General features: G+C 31.0%; 3 protein-coding genes across 3 annotated transcripts; all 3 read left to right on the forward strand.

Annotated features, from left to right (window-relative positions):
* The first annotated feature begins 6,400 nt into the window (after positions 1-6,400).
* Positions 6,401-14,723, forward strand: LOC109795925 (uncharacterized). Its single transcript, XM_020355494.3, has 4 exons — positions 6,401-6,524; positions 7,116-7,606; positions 11,490-12,093; positions 12,242-14,723. Exons 1-4 carry the CDS (start codon positions 6,438-6,440, stop codon positions 12,698-12,700), a joined length of 1,641 nt encoding a protein of 546 aa, XP_020211083.3. The 5' UTR covers positions 6,401-6,437; the 3' UTR covers positions 12,701-14,723.
* A 5,272-nt stretch (positions 14,724-19,995) lies between these two features.
* On the forward strand, positions 19,996-20,886 carry LOC145957106 (uncharacterized). The gene has a single exon (XM_083073323.1). It carries the CDS (start codon positions 20,361-20,363, stop codon positions 20,823-20,825), a length of 465 nt encoding a protein of 154 aa, XP_082929449.1. The 5' UTR covers positions 19,996-20,360; the 3' UTR covers positions 20,826-20,886.
* Positions 20,887-24,312: 3,426 nt separating this feature from the next.
* On the forward strand, positions 24,313-25,206 carry LOC109795926 (uncharacterized). The gene is made up of 2 exons (XM_020355495.3): positions 24,313-24,599; positions 24,748-25,206. Exons 1-2 carry the CDS (start codon positions 24,486-24,488, stop codon positions 25,204-25,206), a joined length of 573 nt encoding a protein of 190 aa, XP_020211084.1. The 5' UTR covers positions 24,313-24,485.
* The last annotated feature ends 732 nt before the right edge of the window (positions 25,207-25,938 follow it).

The raw sequence follows: 25,938 nt of genomic DNA on the forward strand, positions 1-25,938 counted from the left end.
AATTACCTATTAACCTCAATTAGGTGGCTACCATCGCCACACATTGTAGTTTGGGACACTAGTTTTTTGGAATGTACTTCAAGCTTCATCTCAAAGACTCTTCCACCACTCACTATTCGAACAACATAAAATTAATATTCTTTTTTTAATATTATTTTTTAAATTTATGAATTTCTATTTAATTATATTATTTCTATTATTAGGGTAATTTCAATTCAACTGAACTCTAATTTATTTAATTAATTTTATTGCAAGAACGGCGAAAAGGCCAGAAAGGCAAAAACAACATAAAACAACCGCCAGAACACTGTTGCTGAAATGTCAACCAGCAAGGCATTATACAAAAAACATCACGAGTGTAAAAACTTCTCAAGAGGGTGCATATGATATTAATGACCCTTTGTTAATGAGGTTGATGACCACACCTTGAATCCCTCTCTGTTAAGAGTTTTTTGAAGCCTCTTTTCATAGTCAACTTTGACGGCATACGAAATATGGCCCAAAGTTCAGCTCTAACTTCGGGGCAAAGTTAACATGCAAAGTTTTAGTTGGGTGGATGAATCACGTAGATGAGTTTCCCAACTGAGGATTTTCCTACATTTTTCTCACACAACCGTGGTTGACCCGAGTTCTTTAGATTTTACGTGTAAAGTACTACTTTTGATTCTAATTAAATGCAAATAAAAAACAAAATATGACTCAAATATAAATAAATTTTAATTAATTTTACTGTATTTAACGACATCATTTTTAAGTTTAGGGTTTAGAATTATATTTTTAACATACTCTTTCAATTATATTTTTCATATTTTGTTATTTTTGATATTAAGTTTCAAATAAGGATAATTTAAGAAAATAAATTTCTTTTTAATGAAATTAAAAAATTAAATGTAAACTAATTTTTTCTAATGTGAATAATTTTTTTTCTTATAATTACTTTCTCAAAAGTCATGAGCCTTTTATTATTATTATTTTTTACTAATCAAAATAAATTGACCAATTTAGCCGGCGAAGGTATAAATAAAACCAATCTGAAATGAGCTCACATAAAAATATATATAAAAAAAGAATGGATAACGTAGATGTGAGGTTTATCAAAGTTTGGACATATCTAAATCCATCCAATAGATTGGTGAAGCTGACTTCGCACTTCGCAGGAGATTAAGTACTGTAGCCTTTACAGTTTACATAAACATCTTCTTGGTTTTTAGAAGTGACAGTTCATATCATTATTATTATTATTATTATTTGTTCATTCTCTGTATGGAAAAATTAGCGTTATCTATCCAACAATTGGTCGATAGTAATGTTTGGCAGCCCATCCATGTCTCTCGGGGAGGTCCTGGAATTACTCATTTGTTGTTTGCAGATGATGTTCTTCTTTTTGCAAAAGCAAAGGTTTCTCAAGTTAAAGTGATCAAATCTGCCTTGAATGTATTTTGTGAAGCTTCTGGGCTTAAAATTAACCTCTCTAAATCAAAAATGATGTGCTCAACTGGGGTGTCTAGATCAGTCAAAGAACACCTCTCTCAAATCTCTCAAATGCGAATTACTACAAATTTGGGTCGCTATCTAGGCTTCTCCCTACCTAATGGGAGACCTCAACGTAGAGACTTTCTTCATATTCTGGAGAAGACAAATCAGCGTTTGGCAGCCTGGAAGTTGAAGCTTCTGAATAGAGTTGGGAAGTTGTGCTTAATCAAGTCAGTAGTATCTTCTCTACCAGTTTACTCTATGCAGGTTAACTGGCTTCCTAGAGGATTATGTTCTGACTTGGAAAAGTCAATGAGAAGATTTCTTTGGGCTAACAAGGATAAAGATCGTTTCCAAGCCTTAGTGGGTTGGGATCAGGTGACGACGGACAAGGGCGTTGGTGGGCTAGGCATCAAGGATCTACGGCTTATGAATTCAGCCCTCTTGGGGAAACTGATCTGGTCCATGTTGCATGATCATGATAAACCGTGGGTCCAGATTCTCTCTAGTAAGTATTTGAAAGGGGACTCTGTTTTAAATGCTAAAGCTCCTTCATCCTCTTCACCTGCTTGGCGGAGCATTCTGCTTGCACTCCAGGAACTCAGAGATGGTTTCCTACCAAAGCTGAACAATGGTCATTCCTCTCTATGGTATAAGGATTGGACGGGTCTAGGATGTCTTTGCAACTTGGTGGATTATGTACACATTAGTGATACTCAGCTTAAAGTGCAGGATTTTTACACGGCTGATGGTTGGAACTTTAACTGCTTACGCACCCAGCTACCTTCCCATCTTTTAGATCAACTCTCTCCATTCCCAGGTCCCTCCAATATCTCGGCTCAGGACAGTTTTGTGTGGGCTGCTAGCACCTCTGGTGTGTATTCCACACGGTCTGCTTATGCTTGGCTGAAGGGGACCACTAATGACACAATACAATAGAGGAAGGTTTGGAAGTCTAAACTTCCAGAGAAAATAAAATTTTTATTGTGGTTGTTGATTCACCAAGCTCTTCCAACTAACGCCTTTAGAAACCGTTGTAATCTTCAAGACTCTCCATATTGTTCAAGGTGTTCTGGTAACATTGAGACTATTCTTCATTGCATTCATGACTGCCCCCACTCCAGAGAGCTTTGGACTAGATTGGATTTGGCTCAGAGTAATGATTTTCATATTCTTGATCCTGTGGCTTGGACTTTTAAACAACTCTCGGCAGAGGATAAAGAACTCAGAATGTTAACAATTTGGTGGGCTTGGCGCTGGCGCAATAACATGATTTTGGATTCTTCTTGTTGGTCGGTGAACTATGTAGTCAGGTGTATCTATTTGGATGCTTTGAATCTTCATTTGGCACTCTCTTCTGATTTTCAACTCACACCTACCCTATTTCTTCTTGACTCGTCCACTTTTCACTTGAATGTTGATGGTTGTTGGTTCTCTGATCAATCTCGTCTGGGCTTTGGTGGTCTAATCCGGGACGTATCAGGTCATTGGTTAGCTGGTTTCTCCGGCAATTCTTCACATGGTGATCCTTCTTTAGTTGAGTTATTGGCCATTCTGGAAGGTCTCAAGATCGCATGGCATTTGGGATTTAAAACTGTTCAATGTATGATTGACTCCATGGATATCGTGCAGTCTCTTCTTCATAGAGATCAAGCTTACCTACACTTTCATGCTTCTTATCTCTTTGATATTTTCTCCTTGGTGGACAAACCTTGGACGGTGAACTTCCTTTGGATTGATAGAGACAGTAATTGCAGTGCGGATGCCTTGGCAAAGCTGGGGGCCTTGTCCTCCCCTGTTTTTGAGTATTGGACGAGTCCTCCTCCATCTATACTCAAGTGGCTTCTGTTAGATGTAGTTTCTTAGTTTCTTTGTTTCCTTTTTTTGTTCCCCCTCACCAAAAAAAAAATATCATTTCCTAAACGACTTCTGTATGAAAATGATAAATAATCACTAAAACAAAATTTGGTATTAACGACAATTATTTAATGACAATAATTTAATTATTGTTATTTAATTATATAATAAAAATATTAATGACTAATATATAATAGTCACTAAAAATGTATTTATATTACATTAAAATTTATTATTAGCGACAATTATTTATTGAAAAAAACTTGAGTCCCACATCGGTTAGAGATAAAATAATTAAATAGTATATAAGTGAGTAATAACTATCACCTTACAAGTTGATTTTATAGGGTTGAGTTAGACTCCTAATTCACTATTCTAAATTAGTATCAAATCACCTATTATTCCCAAGTTCAATAGTGCTATAAAACAATTAGAGAGCAACTTTTACCTTATAAATCTCACATCTCTTAAGAGACAAGATAATTAAAAAAAATATAAATAGAAGACAACCCTCGTCTTAAAAATCCCACATCGACTAGAAATAAAAAAGTATATAAGTTATGAATTTAGAAAAAAAAAATTATAGGAATAAATTATTGAAAGTTTTACTAGCAAAAAATAAAAGTCACTAAATGGATGAAAATGAGACAATTGAAAAAAATAACTTTTAATAGTCTTGTTACTAGAATTTTCACTCAAAAAAATAAGTTTTCCTAACAATTTAGTAGGTCTTTACCAACATTTTATATAAATGCCGGTAATAATATATTAGCGACCCTGGATACACCAGTCATTATTTAAATGCTGGTAAAAAAAATAATTATTATTTATATGACCGCTAAAAAATTAATTAATTGCCACAAAAAACTAATTTTGGTGTAGTGAATAAGTGATACTTCAATTTTGACCCGATCCAAAATTGTTACACTTTTGACAAACGTAGTTTGACAAACGTTTATTGTAAGTAGAAAAATAGACAAAAATTCAAATATTGAATCCATTAATTCTAGCTACTGTAACAACTAATTAATATAATTTAATCTTAATTAAAGAAAAGAAAAAAAATTATTTAAAGAACGTAGTTTTAAGATTTTAAGAATAAGAAGACTGATAAAGAAAAGAAGATAAATGAAAATATATAGAATAAACAATTATTTTGATTCTCAATAAATGATAGAAGTGATTGATAGATTCTTGAAAGATTTTTTCTTGCATATGAATCCATAAATTTTAATTATATTATGAAAGTTATTATTTTTATTATACTTAGATATTAAGTCTGCTAGTTTTACTAGTTAAGAGTTAATTTCCACATTAACATGTTTTCTCTTTTAGTTGGTATATAACAATTACAAACTAAATAGATTTAGACACATGCTAAATTAAGATTTATTTTTTATTTTAATTTAAAAATAATTAAAGTGACGTTTGAATAGCTTATTTTTTCCAACTCTTTCTTAATACTACTAAACACTTCCCCAGTTCTATTAAAGGAGTTCTGAAAACTATTAAATATAACATAAACATTCATATTTGATTGATACATCATTGGTTGAGATTTTTCATAATGATTATTCATTTTATTAAATCTCAAATTCAATAATTTAGGATTTATAATCCTGACCCTATAACCAAAACAATCGAAGAAACTAAGGATATTGACTGAGACAAAAAAATTCAATTATAAGAAATCTTATAAAATCTAACAATAACTTTCCATTTTAACCAGAACATCTATATATGACCAAAATATTTAAATATAATAAAGTGTCCATTGCTAATTGGAAAGTGTCAAAATCTTGTAGAGAGAACAATTAACTAGGAGAGAGACTAGGTGTCAATTTAACACTTAATTATTTACTAGTTAAGAAACTAACAGAGTTAGTAACCGGGTATAATGAAAGGATTAACTTGTATAATAAAATTAAAATTTAAGGACCTAAATGTCACAAAATCTTTCAAGAACCAATTCATCTTTCAGAAACCAAATTGAGTGTTTACTCAAAATATATGATAAAAGATGTTAGTGATTGATTTTATAAATTATCAAGTTAATTCAACAACCAACAAGAAAGTTTTAATCCTAATTTGTTATATGAGAAATTTTATGTTTCTTAAGAAAAATATCAATTATTTGATAAAGTTTATTAAACAACCCACATTAAGATTACATGTCTAAACCTTGACTAATAAGACTTATTTAATTCATAATAACAAACATTATTAGTGTTATTCTCTATATATCATAGTTTCAAAAGAATTTTTCAACATCAAATAAATCTACGAGATCGTGCAATATGTAATTAATAAGCCAAAATAAACATTATAAATAAAAAGAAAATAATTAACTAAATAAAAACCTTTATTAAATAAGAACTAGAAAAATTACACGAAGTAAAATTAACTACATCCATAAGAACATGAAGAATTTAGTCTCATCAAAACCTTCGATTTTTAATCAAGTTCAAACAATTAATCTTGATCTTCATTTATAATGTCAAGGGCATAGGCTTCATTTTGCAATAGTTGTATAAATACAAACTAGTATTCAAATCTTTGTTCACCTATAAAGAAAACGAGACCTTTGAGTTTCATCACATGTCTTTATTAACAGTTATATATGTAAATTTTTATTGAAATAATCTAACGTTACTTTTCTTATAATTTTGTTACTTCAAATTTATTTTACAAAATTAAAATTGTTGAAAATGAAGTTTGCATGTATATACTATCCAAACACTAATCTATTCTTAACCTAAACACTAACATTTTGGGAAATATCACAATAAAAAGCATATATGCTGCTGTTATAGTCTTATGCTCCTGATGGAAATCGAGCCAGCGCGGATACATTTTAGGCAGTATATATCGCATATCCGAATGTTTTAGATAATTGATTATATTATACACACACAATTATATTATACATACACAATAAAATAACAAGCGCAGCCCTGTTGACAAGGCGAGCCAAAATAATTAATATTCTAATCGCTACAAACAACTATGCATTATTCATACATACAACTATATATATAATGATATCGCTCGTGAAAAGTCTTGAAGATTACAATTAGACACTGGTGCATCTCCAACTTTCCAACATCATGGCACAATTCGAGCAAATCACCTGCTTCATTATTTTTGTGTTTGCAATATGCCTACTAACAACTTCAGCATCCGAAGGTTCTGATGTAAGCCTCCATATATACTAACTTTTTTCCTTCTATTTTAAATATAATTACTAGTTAACAAAAGTTTTTAGTCTACTTAATAAGAATCGAGCCTGAATCCACGAAGATGTAAGAGTTTGAATTCTGATATCATGGTTTTAAATTGTGGTTGCAATGGTAATTACGATTACTTCTAAAATCTTTAATATTATGAAAAATTGCGAATAAATGTTGGTCATCCTAAAAGTTTAGAGTTTTTACGTTTCAGATTATAGTTGCTGGATAACAATTTAAAATCCCAAGATTCCTAACTCATTAATGTGAAAAATGTTGATGGTGAATAATATTAAATATATATGTTTTGAGTCGAGAGACCTATCCCAACTTAAGTTAACTTGGATAACTCACTTAAACTTAATTTTATGTCCAAAAAGAAGATAACTGTAATTATTAGTTACTTCTGAACTAAAAATATGTTTGAATATAAGGTAAAAATATTTTTCTATTGAAAATATTTTTTAATTTTAATAAAAAAATTCTCAAAAACATCTTTAAATTTTTATTCAAACAGATTCAAAATTAATTGAACTTACATTTGTTGAGTGGTTTTAGGACATATTGACCTGTACAGAAAAGGCACAAAACTGGTTAAACCATGGGGGAGATATATACAACAGAAGATACGCCAGCATGGAGCAGAAGATCAGCGTTGAGAGTGTTTGGAACCTAAGTTTGAAGTGGAAGATGAACGCAGGAAAAGACATAACTGCAACCCCTGCAATTTTCGATGGCACACTCTACTTTCCATGTTGGAATGGGGAGATTTTTGCAGTGAGAGCAAGAGATGGTTCTGTGGTGTGGAAGCAGAACTTGGGGAAGTTAACGGGGCTAACTGCAACGGGGTTTGTGGAAGGTGTTAACTGGACAGTGGCAAGAGCAACGCCAACCATAGCAGGTGATGATCATGATCTTCTGGTGGTCGGAATATATGGTCCTGCGGTTGTTATTGCTGTGAAAAGATCGACAGGGAAGTTGGTGTGGCAGACACGTTTGGACAGCCATAACTCCAGCGTTGTCACTATGTCTGGAACCTATTACAAAGGGTCAGTTCATTCTTTTTAACCTTCTTTTCTCCTATCATTCACTCTTCTATATTTTCATTTTATTGGTGCTTCTTTTCTTGTATTTATCTTTTGTCTCTTAAATTAAAAGACATATATTACGTCGTCAAATTTTTTAAGAAAATTAACATATTATTTCATGTTAAAGTTTTTTTTTTCCTGAAGTATTACTTTTTAATTATAAGAACCGAAGATAAAATATACAGACGAGACGAGTCATTTACACTACTAAAAAAGTGTCATGTTCCTAAGGATTTTCCTACAAAAAAATATTTGCAGATTTTTTTGTGAATTTTCTTGCAATAATAATGTTACAAAATTTGTTTACAAATTTATTTGCGAAAAATAATTTACAGAAATTTCTTATAAATTCTTTTATGAAAAATAATCCACATTTTTTTTTTGTAAATTTTGCTACAATTTTAATGATTATAGAATTTTTTTTTCATGGTAAAAATTTGCAAAAAATGTTGTAAGAACTTTATCTTGTTTCTTGAGAATTTTCTTGTAAAAATAAATTGGCAAGTAATGTTAATTAAATGGTAGAAAAATTTTGCAAGTAACTTTTCTTACAGATTTTCTTGCCAATTTTAATTTGCAGGAAAAAAAATATATATAAATTTATAAGTTTAAGAATTAAAAGATATACCTCAAGTCCCACATTGATTAGAAATAAAATAATAATTAAAGAATATAGAAGTTGGGATAACACTCACCTTACAAGTTGATTTTGTATAGTTGAGTATTAGACCTATAATTTACATGCTTTAGATGAATTCATTTTTAAGTATTTGAAAGTTGAAGAATTATTAATATGAATTATATGAAAATTACCTTTGAACAGTTATTTTTTTTTTTTTTGTAAAAAAATTCGCAGGAAATTTTACAAGAAACTTTCTTATGAATTTTTTTCCCAAGAAAATTTCTTGCGAGTTTTAAAATTTGCAAAAATATATTATCCATGAAGCTATTACTTAGAAATAAAATTTTGTAAACAAATTTGTTGGAATAACATTTTCTGTGAAAAATTTGCAGAAAAAATTATATGTAATAAGAGAAATTCCAATAATATTAGTTGTTATATATAAATGATAATTTTGTACCTGCGATGATAATTTACATTTCTAGATGATAAAAGCACAAAAGTCAACTAAAAGCAAAACGTTGACTTTTCATTAGATTGCTATGAAAAGGTCACTACAAATTCGTGAATATATATACTGTTCAATAATTCTTTTGATAAAAGCACAAAAGTCAACTAAAAGCAAAACGTTGACTTTTCATTTATTGCTATCATGCTATGAAAAGGTCACTACAACTTCGTGTATACTGTTCAACGATTCTTTTGATATATATGTGTGAAAATTTAGTGTTTAATGTTTAGGGTTTAGTGGGAGCGTGTGGTCTCTAAAGTTAAACATCCAATTATTCGAAAGTTAACAACTGATATTCTTTGCTAATTAATAGTTGAATGCAAGTTAAATCTTATTATTATTGTATAGTGGATGAATATAAATGTTAAAGTAGATTGTGACTTGTACGAGTAGGAAAAAGAATAAAATACAAATTAAAAAATTAATATAATTCAAAACATTTTTTTATTGGATTGGATAGGATCAAATTTAAATTTATATTCAAAATAATTGAATGATATATAAAATAAAAAATATTTATGAGATTAAATAAAAAACATTAATTTTTTTCTTCAAAATTAATCCTACTCAATCAGAAATGATACTCCTAATTTAATCTTTTGCAGTTTACTCTTTCATACGACACGTGATATTATGGACATCTCTTTTTTAAAAAGTTTCAAATTGAAATTATTTTAAATTTATCATACAATTTTTATAATTTTATTTTTTCTTTTAATTTATAATTTTTAAAATTAACTTAAAAATATTATGAACACGTTTTATAATTTCATAAATTAATTTATATTTTTTATTTGTATGGAATTTATTTATAACTAACAATGCAATAGTTAAAGCTGGCAGTACTTGTTTTAAGTGCATGGCTATGATCTTATATATGAAAAAGAAAAAGAATCTCACCGATTGAAGTTTCATTCTCAGATATATAAGAGTTGTATTGAATTAGGATATTATAAGACTTTTTTAGTATTTTTTTTTTTAGATTTTAAAAGATTTTTTTAGAAATTTAATAATTTTTAAAAAAAAATCTAAAAACTTTCTAAAAATGTAATGACTTTTAATAAGATTTTGTTAATCAAAATTTTATAATATGAATTTTAATGAATTTATATTTTAAGAATCTATACGATTTGAAAGGATTATATCATAAAAAAAATAATACAATTAATTAAAAAAGTAACATAAATGATAAGGTTTGAATTAATAAAAAAATAAAATCAAATTTATGATATTTATTAATCGGTAGAATTGTCAAAATATATTTTTAATATATGTTTAAAATTTTGTTGTTTCAATATTAGTTTTTATTGAAAATAAACATTTATTGAATTTTAATAATTTAAAGTTTTAACAATATAATATTTAATAATTCAAAATAACTTTAATATTTAATAATTAAAAATAAATATTGATAAATTATATATTAATATTGATGGATAAAAATAAAAAAAAATTGATAGATAAAAGAAAAAAGAGAAAAATAGATAGAAGAAAAAGAAAAAGAAATACATGAAAGTGATGGAAAAAAAAAAAAAGAGAGAATGTAAAGTAGAGAAGACATGAGAAGAGAGAGAGGGAGGAGAAAGAGATAGAAAAAGATGAGATACATGAGGGCGAGAGAAGAGAAAGAGAGGAAAAAAAAAGAGATACAAAAAGGAGAGAGTGAAAGAAGAGGAACAGAGAAGCAAAAAGGCGAGTGAAAAAAAAAATAAACAAGAAAAAAATTATATGAAAATTAATTATTTTAATAAAATTATTGGATAATTGAATTATATGTAAATTATACTAAAAAAATCTCTCAAAATTCATTTATATATAAAAATAATCCATTAAAATTTCAATGTTTTTGAATATTAGCAAACTTTTTTTAAGTGAAAAAATTTTAATTAAATACTACCAGATTTTGATATACTTCTAGAAAACTCTTGATTGTCTTACTTGAATATTACCAAATTTTAATGTAGTACTTTTTAAAAAATCATAATTATTTTAATTGAATACTACATAACTTTTTATATTTAATTTTTTTTATTAAATACCACAATAATTTTTTAAATTAAAAATTACTTTAAAATCTCAATCCAATATATACCTCTTAAATGTTGAACATAATATTTTCATATATGCCACAAATTTTAAAACATTCCTCTTGTATATTTTAAATTTTAGTAAAAATTGTACTATCATATTCTCTTACAATTTTATTCTCTAAACAATCAGGTGGAACAAAAATATTATTACTAGGAAAATACGGATAAAATTTTCTAAGAATTGCACCTTCATTTTAACATTTTTTATTTAAATTATTTTAAAATTTAAAAGTATTCTTACAAATATTAAAGTTTAACCAAATACTTTTTAAATATTTATACTATTAATAAAAAAATATCTCCATTTAATATCTACATTTTTAAAATTACCTCTTAAACTATTCTTTCCTTCTCTACTATATTTTTAAAAAATATCCTTGTAACAATAACTACCCAAAATCTATTTACACCTCTTTACTTTTAATTGTTCACTTTTATTTTAATTTTTTAGAAGTACTCAGAAGTATGAAATGTCTTAATACGCTACTACCTAATAATAAAATTTATAGTTATAGCATTTAACCAAATACTTTCAGGTCATTTATATAAATAACATCACCTCGTGAAAAGCTTATTGTACAAATATTCTTTGCACTGAAGTTCCATCTATGCTGCATGCAGGGCTTATTATGTTGGGACATCTTCACTAGAAGAAGTTGGCCTAAAAATAGAAGAATGTTGCACATTTAGGGGCAGCTTGTCAAAGCTAGATATCCAATCTGGTGCCATTTTGTGGCAAACATTCATGTTGCCTGATAATCATGGAGAAATAGGAGACTATGCTGGAGCAGCAGTTTGGGGAAGTAGCCCTTCAATAGATGCCTCAAGGAACCACATATACATTGCCACCGGAAACTTGTATTCTGCCCCTTTGCACATACGCCAATGTCAACAAAGAGAGAATAACTTAACACAACCCACTCATCCTGACGAGTGTGTTGAGCCAGACAATAAGTCTGATTCAATTCTTGCCCTAGACTTGGACAGTGGCAAAATCGAATGGTTCCACCAATTGGGAGGATATGACATATGGATCCTTTCGTGCTTTAATTTGTCTACGCCTAAATGTCCACCTGGTCCTAACCCAGATGCTGATTTTGGGGAGGCACCGATGGTGCTCACGATTGATGTAAATGGAACAAAACAAGACGTTGTTGTTGCTGTTCAAAAGAGTGGTTTTGCTTGGGCGTTGCACCGCGATAACGGCAGGCTCATTTGGTCTACGGTAACATTTTTAATTCCTCTATACTTTTTTGTGCATGATCCATGTGTTGGTTTTTATGAGCCTATAGAGTAGGCAATTAATATATCGTGATATACAGGGAGAGAAAGAAAGAGATGTTAAATATTAATGAAGTGTTTGATTTGTATAGGAAGCTGGACCAGGTGGGGTTGCAGGAGGTGGAACATGGGGAGCAGCAAGTGACAAAGAAAGGGTATACACTAACATTGTAAATTCAGATGGCAAGAACTTCACTCTTAGACCATCGAACAAGACTACTACTAGTGGAGGGTGGGTGGCAATGGACGCAAGCAGTGGCAAGACCTTGTGGTCCACAGCCAACCCTAGTAATGCCACCGCTAGTGGTCCTGTTACTGTAGCTAATGGCATTGTCTTTGCTGGTTCAACAAATCAAAAAGGACCTATTTATGCAATCAATGCTAAGACTGGCCAAATTTTATGGTCCTATGAGACTGGATCCACAGTGTATGGTGGCATGTCCGTCAGTGATGGGTGTATTTATTTTGGAAATGGATATAAGATAGGTAATGGACTCAATCTTGGAAATTTTACTTCTGGAACTTCGCTTTTTGCCTTTTGTGTCGTCTAAGCAAAAATCTATGTATTTAGTGGTGGAAATAAAGAAGCATGATCATCATCATGTCATATCATATTTTATGGTTTTTAAATAAGAAAGGCTCATAACGAGCACTACAAGAAGTTGGAGTGTTGGACCAACATATATATTTGTAATTCTATTGTCTCAAATCTTTTTGAAATGCATATAATTCGTTGTATGCTTGTTGTATGCTTCGATATTTCATAATGCTTATGATGGTACTATATATTATTTACATATTATTTTTCAACATCAATTAAATCTACGAGATCTTACAATATGTGATTAATAAGTCAAAATAAATATTATGAATAAAAAAATAATTAACTAAATAAAAACCTTTGTTTAATAAGAATCGGAAAAATTACATAAAGTAAAATCAACAACATCAATAAGATCATGAAGAACAAAATATAATTTATTTAGTCTCATCAAAACCTTCGATTAAAGCAAGTTCAAACAATTAATCTTGATCTTCATTTATAAAGTTAAGGGCATAGCCGTCATTTTGCAATGGTTGTATCAATACAAGCTAGTATTCAAATCTTTGTTCACCTATAAAGAAAACGAGACCTTTGAGTTTCATTACTTATCTTTATTAACAGTTGTATATGTAAATTTTTATTAAAATAATCTAACGTTACTTTTCTTATAATTTTGTTACTTCAAATTTATTTAACAAAATTAAAATTGTTGAAAATGAAGTTTGCATATATATACTATCCAAACACTAATCTTTTCTTAACCTTAACACTAACATTTTGGGCAATATCGCAATAAAAAGCATATATGCTGCTGTTATAGTCTTATGCTCTTGATGGAAATCGAGCTAGCAGCGCGGATACATTTTAGGCAGTATATATCGCATATCAGAATGTTTTAAATGATTGATTATATAATTGTTGAGAATTCCGTTTAAACATTTTTGTTTTAATCTTTAAATCAGTTAGATTCTATTAACGGTTTCAAACACGGCAAGTATACCGGCCGTTCAAGTAGTAAAATATCGTATCCACAGGGATTAGAAGGTAACATAAGCATTTATTGACTATTCGTGACTAAAGAATGATTCCAATTTGTAGTTTGTCATGTGAATGTGAATTAAAGATCATGACTACTGGAATGAAAATTATAAAAATATTTGGTTGTGAGTGGAAAAGGTTAGAAATGATATTGTGGTATTGTGAGGTTGTGGGGTCAGATTTCACCAAACGTTAAACTAATAAATCCTTAATCTCTTGTTAAATTTATTGCTTAGTCAACCCAATAGTTTACTCAAACCTAATCCCTTAGAGCAAGAGCCTAGGTGTGGATATTGAATATCAATCCCTTGAGTATCCAATATCTACACCCGCATTACGGGCTAGGGTTTAAGACTACTAATGGGCCAAGCTCCATTCCTAGATACATTTCCCACTAGGCATTTGTTTCAGAGCTAGTTTCAAAGGTTATTTTCCAATACCCATGGAACCTATATCATGCAAGGAGAATCAATCCAAGGCAAGCATTAAGAATAGAAACAACACAACAATGAATGAACAACATATATATATATATATATCATTGAAAACGTTAGGATTACACTAGAATTCGTTGGTTACATCTAACCCCACAAAAAATGGGTGGAACCACTCAAAATTGAGGGCAAAACAAAATAGAGATGAAGGGAGAAATGAAGAAACCGAAGGAAAGACCCACACACGAACAGCTCCAAGCTCCGGGAATCCCTTCCACAGCTCCTAAAACTCATCCAATGTGTGAATGGAGAGAAAGATCCCCGAAAATGGCTTCAAATACGAGCCTGGGAGATCATATTAGGGTTTCGCGCCCGGCGCACAATTCTTCACGCCCGGCGCAAGTTCTTCCAGAGAAGTCAAGCACTCTCTGTCTCAACACAAGCCCGACGCAATTCCTTTTGCGCCCGGCTTAATTCCTTTTGCGCCCGGCGCAATATAACTGGCAGAGATGAAATACTCTGTTTTTGTCACGCCCAGCGCGGGTTATATTGAGCCCGGCGCAGAACCTCTTCTTTGCTCCTTAGCTTCTTAGGTTTCCAATCCTAAGAGTCTTCAATCCTCAAGTCACTAGCTCAATACCTGCATAAAAAATGAGGTGTATTAAGGTATTGTTAGCTGAATTTGGGTTAGTTATATCTGCACACAAAATGAACCAAAAAGAGAACAATTATATTGCAATGGTTCAGAGGATGAGTGTAATTTGTTCAATAAGTCTCATCTAAAAAGAAGTAAAATTGAGACTTAACAACTCCCCCAAACTTAGAACCTTGCTTGTCCTCAAGCAAAAGGTAATTAATCTAGCAGATAACAAGCAATGCAAGTGAGTCAATTTCTACATCCTAGTTCACTTGTATCTTCTTTTCGCAAGCATGAACCTCAGATGAATTTCCAATCACAATTATTGCAATAGAACATGACAAGGTGCAAACAAAGGTTTCAAAAGAGATCAAAGAGCTGAGAAGAGTAATGACTATCTGTGTATGCATCCTCACTAGGAAAATGTTTCTCTCTATGCACACTAGTGTATCAGGGTGAGTGTTTCTCTCTAGTCTACTACTCACGCCACATAATTCAACTTTGCTCTTCGTTTCCAAATGAAACCAGTGGTAAAACAAATGCAGACACTTATCACAAGGTCTTTATTAGGGCAATCTGGGTCAAGCAGGGTCAAGCGGTAGCAGTTTTATGGTTTTTCAAGGATTGAAGGTGCTATAGCTTAAGAGAGCAAATAAGATTTTACAATGATGTCCCTCTCCATACCCCATTACAACAATTTGGCACATGCCCTTTACCTGATCCAAGCCATTAGCCTTTATGAGATGCATATTTACATTTTTGCATCTTAATATTTTTGTTTTTGTTTTGCTTTGTTTTTCTCTTTTTATTTTTATTTTTATTTTTATTTTTTTTTATTTTGTTTTGTAATGGCTGACCACATACTTTCTTCTTCCCAAAATTCCCCATTCTTCAACTCCCCCAAACTTATTTGATGTCATCAGTTTGCTCTCTTAACCAAAGCAAGGGTTATGGTTAATTTTTCATGGTTTGGGACAAGTGGAAGGTGTGGTGTTTAGGCTTAGAAAGGTATGGGTCAAGTGAAGAGTGAAGATGGCTTTTTGGCTTAGATGGTTACAAAATAGAGGAGTATGAATGCCTTGATCATATAAGTGCACAACATAAGCAAACCACCAGGGAAACTCAAGCAAAGTCTATCATGCAACTTAAGCGTAGTTCACTCATAAGTGTTTTAGGCTCAAACCTCACCCGGCTATGCATCCACAAATTATCAAACTCAGCTCAGTTCTATGATCAACATTGAAACCCGTATGCAACTAGTCATGAACTAAAGATCTAATGTGACTTGAAAATGTCTAAGGTACACACACCATAAACATCAAGCAAACTATAATCCAGAATCGATCACAAGCAGAACAAGTATCAACAAGATTAAAAACCATGCTAAGGCAGACTATTCACAAAAGAACCAACAAAGTAATCACCAAAAAAGAACTAAATATAAAAATAGTTAAAATACTGAAATTAAAAGACAAAAAATAATTTGCAATAGACAAAGGTAAACTAAGGTAGGCTCCCTATATTTCCCTCTATGGGGTCTGGTCATCATCATCTTTAGGGGCTGCTCCACCATCAACGGCTCCGTCTGCATCAGCAGCTCCACTCCCCCAAACTTAGGAGCCTGGTCCCCAGGCCAACCAGTATATGCCTGAAAGTCCTAGAAACCAAGAGTGGTCGCGGAGTATAAGCATGAAAAAGAATGGTGAGCACAAAAATGTATACATAGTGATGACCAAGCAACTATAACACAATGGAGAATATCCTTAGACCAAAATTAAGCACAAAATGCATGTACACGGAAATGGACTAAGACAATGCAACACAAACAGAACATAAAGAAACATGAATGAAAAATAGTTAAATACAAGGTATCAGGAATGTTTTGCGCCGGGCGCAGAACAGATGCGCCGGGCTTCATATCAGTAAAACTCAACGAGGTCCAAAATCTGATATCGCGCCGGGCATGCGTTAAACGCGCCCGGCGTGGTGGTTCCAGAGACCAAAAATTGAGTACTAGGTCGGGCGCAAAAGAGTCACGCCCGGCGCGTAGTCACTTTAAAAGGTCAATTTGCCCAGGTTTTAAATTAGGATCAGGCCTTATTTCCACCTAGACACAGAATTGCCTCATTCCTCACATTCCAAACAAAATGTACCCTATATTTACCCATTCAAACATAATTCTAACAACTAACACATAACACAAACAACATATACCACAAAACATATAACACAAAACACAACACATAATACAAAACAACACTTATAACACAGAACAACATGCAACAAAAATCTAAAACACAGTTCAGATCTCTGGGTTGCCTCACAGGAAGCGCTTGTTTACTGTCCCGAGCCTGACGGTGACCAACTTGAAGTGCTCTACTCTCCTTCTCCTCCTGTTGCTCTTGTTCCTCCTTGCTTTGTGCTCAATCTCATGATTGCTCAACAATTGCTCAGAGGGATTGGTCAATCTTGTTCATAGTACCTAGCATACAAGAGAAAGTAGAGGACTAGAGCGCCCAGGTCAGCTTCAACAATTCATTGCTACCATAAAATGAAAATAAAAGTAAAAGAATAAGTCACAAATAGCTATAAATACTAAATCGCCATTCTAATCCCCGACAACGGCGCCAAAAACTTGTTGAGAATTCCGTTTAAACATTTTTGTTTTAATCTTTAAATCAGTTAGATTCTATTAACGGTCTCAAACACGGCAAGTATACCGGCCGTTCAAGTAGTAAAAATATCGTATCCACAGGGATTAGAAGGTAACATAAGCATTTATTGACTATTCGTGACTAAAGATTGATTCCAATTTGTAGTTTGTCATGTGAATGTGAATTAAAGATCATGACTATTGGAATGAAAATTATAAAAATATTTGGTTGTGAGTGGAAAAGGTTAGAAATGATATTGTGGTATTGTGAGGTTGTGGGGTTAAATTTCACCAAACGTTAAACTAATAAATCCTTAATCTCTTGTTAAATACATTGCTTAGTCAACCCAATAGTTTACTCAAACCTAATCCCTTAGAGCAAGAGCTTAGGTGTGGATATTGAATATCAATCCCTTGAGTATCCAATATCTACACCCGCATTACGGGCTAGGGTTTAAGACTACTAATGGGCCAAGCTCCATTCCTAGATACATTTCCCACTAGGCATTTGTTTCAGAGCTAGTTTCAAAGGTTATTTTCCAATACCCATGGAACCTATATCATGCAAGGAGAATCAATCCAAGGCAAGCATTAAGAATAGAAACAACACAACAATGAATGAACAACATATATATATATATATATCATTGAAAACGTTAGGATTACACTAGAATTCGTTGGTTACATCTAACCCCACAAAAAATGGGTGGAACCACTCAAAATTGAGGGCAAAACAAAATAGAGATGAAGGGAGAAATGAAGAAACCGAAGGAAAGACCCACACACGAACAGCTCCAAGCTCCGGGAATCCCTTCCACAGCTCCTAAAACTCATCCAATGTGTGAATGGAGAGAAAGATCCCCGAAAATGGCTTCAAATACGAGCCTGGGAGATCAGATTAGGGTTCCGCGCCCGGCGCATAATTCTTCGCGCCCGACGCAAGTTCTTCCAGAGAAGTCAAGCACTCTCTGTCTCAACACAAGCCCGGCGCAATTCCTTTTGCGCCCGGCTTAATTCCTTTTGCGCCCGGCGCAATATAACTGGCAGAGATGAAATACTCTGTTTTTGTCACGCCCAGCGCGGGTTATATTGAGCCCGGCGCAGAACCTCTTCTCTGCTCCTTAGCTTCTTAGGTTTCCAATCCTAAGAGTCTTCAATCCTCAAGTCACTAGCTCAATACCTGCACAAAAAATGAGGTGTATTAAGGTATTGTTAGCTGAATTTGGGTTAGTTATATCTGCACACAAAATGAACCAAAAAGAGAACAATTATATTGCAATGGTTCAGAGGATGAGTGTAATTTGTTCAATAAGTCTCATCTAAAAAGAAGTAAAATTGAGACTTAACAATAATACACACACAATAAAATAATAAGCACAGCCCTGTTGACAAGGCGAGGCAAAATAATTAATATTCTGATCGCTACAAACAACTATGAATTCATACATACAACTATATATATAATGATATCAAAACGCTCGTGAAAAGTCTTGAAGCTTACAATTAGACACCTGTGGTGCATCTCCAACTTTCCAACATCATGGCACAATTCGAGCAAATCACCTGCTTCATTATTAATTCTTGTGTTTGCAATATGCCTACTAACAACTTCAGCATCCGAAGGTTCTGATGTAAGCCTACATATATACCAACTTTTTTACTTCTAATGTTAAATATAATTACTTGTTAACAAAAGTTTTTAGTTTACTTAATAAGAATCGAGCCTGAATCCACGAAGATGTAAGAGTTTGAATTCTGATATCATGGTTTTAAATTGTGATTGCAATGGTAATTCACTACAATAAAATAGACTTTTAATGGCATTTAATATGACTTTTAGTGGCAATAAAAATTGTTACAAAATCTTTTACCGGCATTTTTACATTAGCCATTGTATGCAGTGTCGCTAAAACATTTAGCGACAATTATTCAAAATGCTGGTAAAAACCTTTATAATGGTCGAAAAAAGTGTATATCTTTTTATAACATTTTTTACTTTTTAGTCGATGTGGGACTTGTAAGATGAGTAAAAATAAATAATTACTTTATCTCTAGTTGATGTGAGACTTGTAAGATGAGAGTTATCTTTCTACTTATATATTCTTTTTATTATATATCATACTAATTTAGAATAATAAGTTATAGGTCTAACACAATCCTATATAACAAACTTGTAAGGTGAGAGTTATTATTTATTTATATACTCTTTAGTTATCTTATTTCTAGTCGATGTGGGACTAAAGTTTTTCTTAAAATAATTGTCGCTAATAATAAATTTTGGTGTGATATAAATATATTTTTAGTGACCATTATATATTAGTCACTAATACTTTTATTAAATAATAAAACAAAGGCAATTAATTTATTGCCGGTAAATAATTGTCGGTAACAATGAATTTTGTTGTAGTGATTACGATTACTTCTAAAATCCTTAATATTATGAAAAATTGCGAATAAATGTTGGTCATCCTAAAACTCTTTAGGGTTTAGAGTTTTTTCGTTTCAGATTATAGTTGCTGGATAACAATTCAAAATCCCAAGATTCCTAACTCATTAATGTGAAAAATGTTGATGGTGAATAATATTAAATATATATGTTTTGAGTCGAGAGACCTATCCCAACTTAAGTTAACTTGGATAACTCACTTAAACTTTTATGTCCAAAAAGAAGATAACTGTAATTATTAGTTACTTCTGAACTAAAAATCTGTTTGAATATAAGGTAAAAATATTTTTCTATTGAAAATATTTTCTATTGAAAATAGTTTTTAATTTTAATAAAAAAATTCTCAAAAACATCTTTAAATTTTTATTCAAACAGATTCAAAATTAATTGAACTTACATTTGTTGAGTGGTTTTAAGACATATTGACCTGTACAGAAAAGGCACAAAACTGGTTAAACCATGGGGGAGATATATACAACAGAAGATACGCCAGCATGGAGCAGGATCAGCGTTGAGGGTGTTTGGAACATAAGTTTGAAGTGGAAGATGAACGCAGGCAAAGACATAACTGCAACCCCTGCAATTTTCGATGGCACACTCTACTTTCCATGTTGGAATGGGGAGATTTTTGCAGTGAGAGCAAGAGATGGTTCTGTGGTGTGGAAGCAGAACTTGGGGAAGTTAACGGGGCTAACTGCAACGGGGTTTGTGGAAGGTGTTAACTGGACAGTGGCAAGAGCAACGCCAACCATAGCAGGTGATGATCATGATCTTCTGGTGGTCGGAATATATGGTCCTGCGGTTGTTATTGCTGTGAAAAGATCGACAGGGAAGTTGGTGTGGCAGACACGTTTGGACAGCCATAACTCCAGCGTTGTCACTATGTCTGGAACCTATTACAAAGGGTCAGTTCATTCTTTTTAACCTTCTTTTCTCCTATCATTCACTCTTCTATATTTTCATTTTATTGGTTCTTCTTTTCTTGTATTTATCTTTTGTCTCTTAAATTAAAAGACATATATTACGTCGTCAAATTTTTTAAGAAAATTAATATATTATTTCATGTTAAAGTTTTTTTCTTCTGAAGTATTACTTTTTAATTATAAGAACCGAAGATAAAATATACAAACGAGACGAGTCATTTAGTTGTTATATATAAATGATAATTTTGTACCATGCGATCATAATTTACGTTTCTAGATGGTAAAAGCACAAAAGTCAACTAAAAGCAAAACGTTGACTTTTCATTATATTGCTATGCAAAGGTCACTACAAATTCGTGAATATATATACTGTTCAACAATTCTTTTGATATCGTGTGAAAATTAATTTAATTTAGTGGGAGCGTGTGGTGACTGTTGTCTCTAAAGCATAGTTTTAAAAACCGGACCGGTCATCGAACCGGTTAAGGTACTGGGTTAGTGGGTCAAAGGTTGAACCGGTGGGTCACTAGTTGAACCGCATGACTCGGTTTTTATTTATTTTTATTAAAAAAAATATTCATATTAAATATATTTTATACTTATAAATTTTAATAAATTCATATCTTATTTTAAATTTTAATTTTTCTATCTTATTTAAAATTATTTTTATTTTTATTTTATAAAAAAATACATAAAAAATTATATGTTAAACGGTATATTAATACAAATTAAAAATATAAATAATATGTACATATATAATATGCTTGCAATTAATATCACAAAATAATATATGTAATATTTACATAGATATTATATTATTAAATGTATAATTTAAAATTAATAATATACTATAAAAGTTATTTAAGCTGTATATATTACAAACAAATATATTAGAACAAGTAGTTATTGTTATATTTAATAAGACTCCTTGCTTTTCCATTAAGAGATTCAATTTTTATTATTATTTTTGTGGTTTATGGTCCCTTAAAAAATTTATTAAAAAAAAAAAAAAAAAGTGGTTGGATCGGTTTGATCCACCGGTTCACCGGTTGAACCGGAAAATTGACCGGTTCAATCCAGTTTAAAACGGGTCGACTACATAACCGATCCAACTTAAGATTCGGATCAGCTGGACCACCGGTTCCCGGTCCAACCGGTCTGACCGGCCGGGTCGGTCCAGGTTTTAAAACACTGCTATAAAGTATTAGTACATAACCAGTTATACGAAAGTTAACAACTGATATTCTTTGCTAATTAATAGTTGAGTGCAAATTAAATCATATTATTATTGTATAGTGGATGAATATAAAAGTTAAAGTAGGTTGTGACATGTACGAGTAGAAAAAATGAATAAAATACAAACTAAGATATTAATATAATTCAAAACAATTTTGATTAGATGGGATAGGATCAAATTTAAATCCAAAATAATTGATTGATATATAAAATAAAAAAGATTTACGAGATTAACTCGAATTCATTAATTTTTTTCTTCAAAATTAATCCTACTCAATCAGAAAGAATACTCCTAATTTAATCTTTTGCGGTTTATTCTTCAATACGAAAAGTTTTGAATTAATAAAGAAAATAAGATTAATAAATTTTTTAATAAATAACTGATTATGATTTCATATAACATTTTTCTATATACAACTTTTTATGTATTTATATTTTTTATTCATATTATTATATTTGAACATTATGTTCAAATTTATGATATTCATTAATCAGTAAATTTTAAAAATATTATTTTAATATATGTTTAAAATTTTAAAATTTTAATATTAAATTTTATTAAAAATAAGAATTTATTGAATTATAATAATTTAAAATTTTAACAATATATAATATTTAATAATTCAAAAATAATTTTAAATATTTGTTTATTAAAAATAAATATTGATAAATTATATATTAATATTGATAAATAAATATATTAAAAAATGATAGATAAAATAAAAAGGAGAAAAAACAAATTATGAAGAAGGAGAAGAAGAAGAAGAAGAAATAAATGAGAGAGATAAAAAGGAAAAAAGAGAATATAAGATAGAGAAGACATGATAAGAAAGAGAGAAAAAGAATGAGATATGAGAGAGAAAGAGGGAGAGAAAAAGATAGAGAGAGAGAGAGAGAGATAGATAGAAGAAAGAGAGAAGCAAAAAGAGTGAGCTAGGAAAAATTGGGGAAATAAGTGAGAGAAAAAACTATATGAAATCTCAATAATTTTGATAAGATTATTAAATGAGTAAATTATATGCAAATTTTACTAAAAAATCTTACAAAATTCTTCCATATATTAAAATAATCTATTCAAATTTCAATGTTATTTTAATACTAACAAACTTTTTTTAAGTAAATTTTTTTTAATTAAATATCATATCAGATTTTGACATATTTCTAAAAAAAATTATTTATTTTATTTAAATACTACTGAATTTTAATGTGCTATTTAAAAAATTCCAATTATTTAATTGAGCACTACATGACTTTTATATTAAAAAAATCTTAATTAAATATCATAAAAAAATAATTTTAAAAAAATCTTAATCCAATTTAATCCTAAATATTTGAACATAATATTTTAATAGATGCTACAAATTTTAAAACATTACTCTCGGATATTATTAATTTTAGTAAAAATTGTACTATCATATTCTTTTACAATTTTATTCTCTTAACAATGAGGGTGGAAAAGATAATATTCCTATCAAAATACGGATAAAATTTTCCAACACTTTCACTTTCATTTTAACATTTTTTATTTAAATTATTTTAAAATTTAAAAGCAATATTCTTACAAATATTAAAGTTTAACCAAATTCTTTTTAAATATTTATACTATTAATAAAAAAAAATTACCCCATTTGATATATATCTACATTTTTTTAAAAATAATTTTGTTCTTAAAATCATCACTTTAGCAATTCTTTCCTTCTCTACCATGTTTTCAAAAGTAATCCTTATAACAACATCTACCCAAAATTTATTTACACTATTTTATTATTAATTGCTCACTTTTATTTTAGTATTTAAAAGTACTCAAAAGTATGGATAGTCTTTAATACTTATAACCAAATACTTTCAAGTCATTTGTATAAATAACATCACCTAATGAAAAGCTTATTGTACAAATTAATATTCTTTGCACTGAAGTTCCATCTATACTGCATGCAGGGCTTATTATGTTGGGACATCTTCACTAGAAGAAGACCTAACAATAGGAGAATGTTGCATCTTTAGGGGCAGCTTCTCAAAGCTTGATATCCAATCTGGTGCCATTTTGTGGCAAACATTCATGTTGCCTGATAATCATGGCAAAAAAGGAGATTATGCTGGAGCAGCAGTTTGGGGAAGTAGCCCTTTAATAGATGCCTCAAGGAACCACATATACATTGCCACCGGAAACTTGTATTCTGCCCCTTTGCACACACGCCAATGTCAACAAAAAGAGAATAACTTAACACAACCCACTCATCCTGACGAGTGTGTTGAGCCAGACAATAAGTCTGATTCAATTCTTGCCCTAGACTTGGACAGTGGCAAAATCGAATGGTTCTACCAATTGGGAGGATATGACATATGGTTCCTTTCGTGATCCAATTTGTCTACGCCTAAATGTCCACCTGGTCCTAACCCGGATGCTGATTTTGGGGAGGCACCGATGGTGCTCACGATTGATGTAAATGGAACAAAACAAGACGTTGTTGTTGCTGTTCAAAAGAGTGGTTTTGCTTGGGCGTTGCACCGCGATAACGGCAGGCTCATTTGGTCTACGGTAACATTTTTAATTCCTCTATACTTTTTTGTGCATGATCCATGTGTTGGTTTTTATGAGCCTATAGAGTAGGCAATTAATATATCGTGATATACAGGGAGAGAAAGAAAGAGATGTTAAATATTAATGAAGTGTTTGATTTGTATAGGAAGCTGGACCAGGTGGGGTTGCAGGAGGTGGAACATGGGGAGCAGCAAGTGACAAAGAAAGGGTATATAGTAACATTGCAAATTCAGATGGCAAGAACTTCACTCTTAAACCATCGAACAAGACTACTACTAGTGGAGGGTGGGTGGCAATGGACGCAAGCAGTGGCAAGATCTTGTGGTCCACAGCAAACCCTAGTAATGCCACTGCTAGTGGTCCTGTTACTGTAGCTAATGGCATTGTCTTTGCTGGTTCAACAAATCAAAAAGGACCTATTTATGCAATCAACGCTAAGACTGGCCAAATTCTATGGTCCTATGAGACTGGATCCACAGTGTATGGTGGCATGTCCGTCAGTGATGGGTGTATATATTTTGGAAATGGATATAAGCTAGCTATTGGATTGTTTCTTGGAAATTTTACTTTTGGTACTTCACTTTTTGCCTTTTGTGTCGTCTAAGCAAAATTCTATGTATTTGGTGATGGAAATAAAGAAGCATGATCCCCATCATGTCATATTATATTTTATGGTTTTTAAATAAGAAAGACTCATAAGGAGCACTACAAGAAGTTGGAGTGTTGGACCAACATAAATATTTGTAATAATTCTATTGTCTCAATCTTTTTGAAACGCATATAATTCGTTGTATGCTTCGATATTTCATAAGGCTTATGATGGTACTATGTATTATTTACATATTTTTTTCATCTTTAAATCCATAATATAGTATATACAAGTAGATATTTTCAAAATGGGATAATTTTGGGAAGGTAGGATATCTACAACTTGTCTTAAAATATTATAACATAATTCTTTTTTCATACTATTGCCTTGTACAATTAATTTGTGGCAATATTTCATTCTTAGCTTAATTATTTGCGGATTGTTGTATATAGAAAATTGCAATTTTGCAAATTGGAAGGCGCAAAGATTCTTAATTTCCCAATGATTGTTTAATTGGATGCAATAACATTAATTAGTCTCGATATTCATTTCTTTTTATTCTTTTTGTTAGAGATAGATCTAGATGCCACATTACTACAAAATGTTATTTTATATCGTCTTTTTACATCAGTCATATAGTTGTCACTTAAGAAATGATGCGGTAATATTTTCCAAATTTAAAACAATTTCTTTTACGTTGGTTCTAAAATAATGGTTATACTTGGGTCGTAAAGGCCCAATTCACTT

The sequence above is a fragment of the Cajanus cajan genome, chromosome 4, assembly GCF_000230855.2.
Source record: "Cajanus cajan strain Asha chromosome 4, NIPB_CcT2T_4, whole genome shotgun sequence".
NCBI classification, from domain to species: Eukaryota; Viridiplantae; Streptophyta; class Magnoliopsida; order Fabales; family Fabaceae; genus Cajanus; species Cajanus cajan.

Excerpts from the sequence above, each read along its gene's own strand:
- LOC109795925 (XM_020355494.3), top strand. The coding sequence starts at position 6,438 with ATGGCACAATTCGAGCAAATCACCTGCTTCATTATTTTTGTGTTTGCA. Across the intron at positions 6,525-7,115 it reads CAGCATCCGAAGGTTCTGAT|GACATATTGACCTGTACAGA; the intron begins GTAAGCCTCCAT and ends GAGTGGTTTTAG. Across the intron at positions 12,094-12,241 it reads GCAGGCTCATTTGGTCTACG|GAAGCTGGACCAGGTGGGGT; the intron begins GTAACATTTTTA and ends TGATTTGTATAG.
- LOC145957106 (XM_083073323.1), top strand. The coding sequence starts at position 20,361 with ATGGGGGAGATATATACAACAGAAGATACGCCAGCATGGAGCAGGATC.
- LOC109795926 (XM_020355495.3), top strand. The coding sequence starts at position 24,486 with ATGGTGCTCACGATTGATGTAAATGGAACAAAACAAGACGTTGTTGTT. Across the intron at positions 24,600-24,747 it reads GCAGGCTCATTTGGTCTACG|GAAGCTGGACCAGGTGGGGT; the intron begins GTAACATTTTTA and ends TGATTTGTATAG.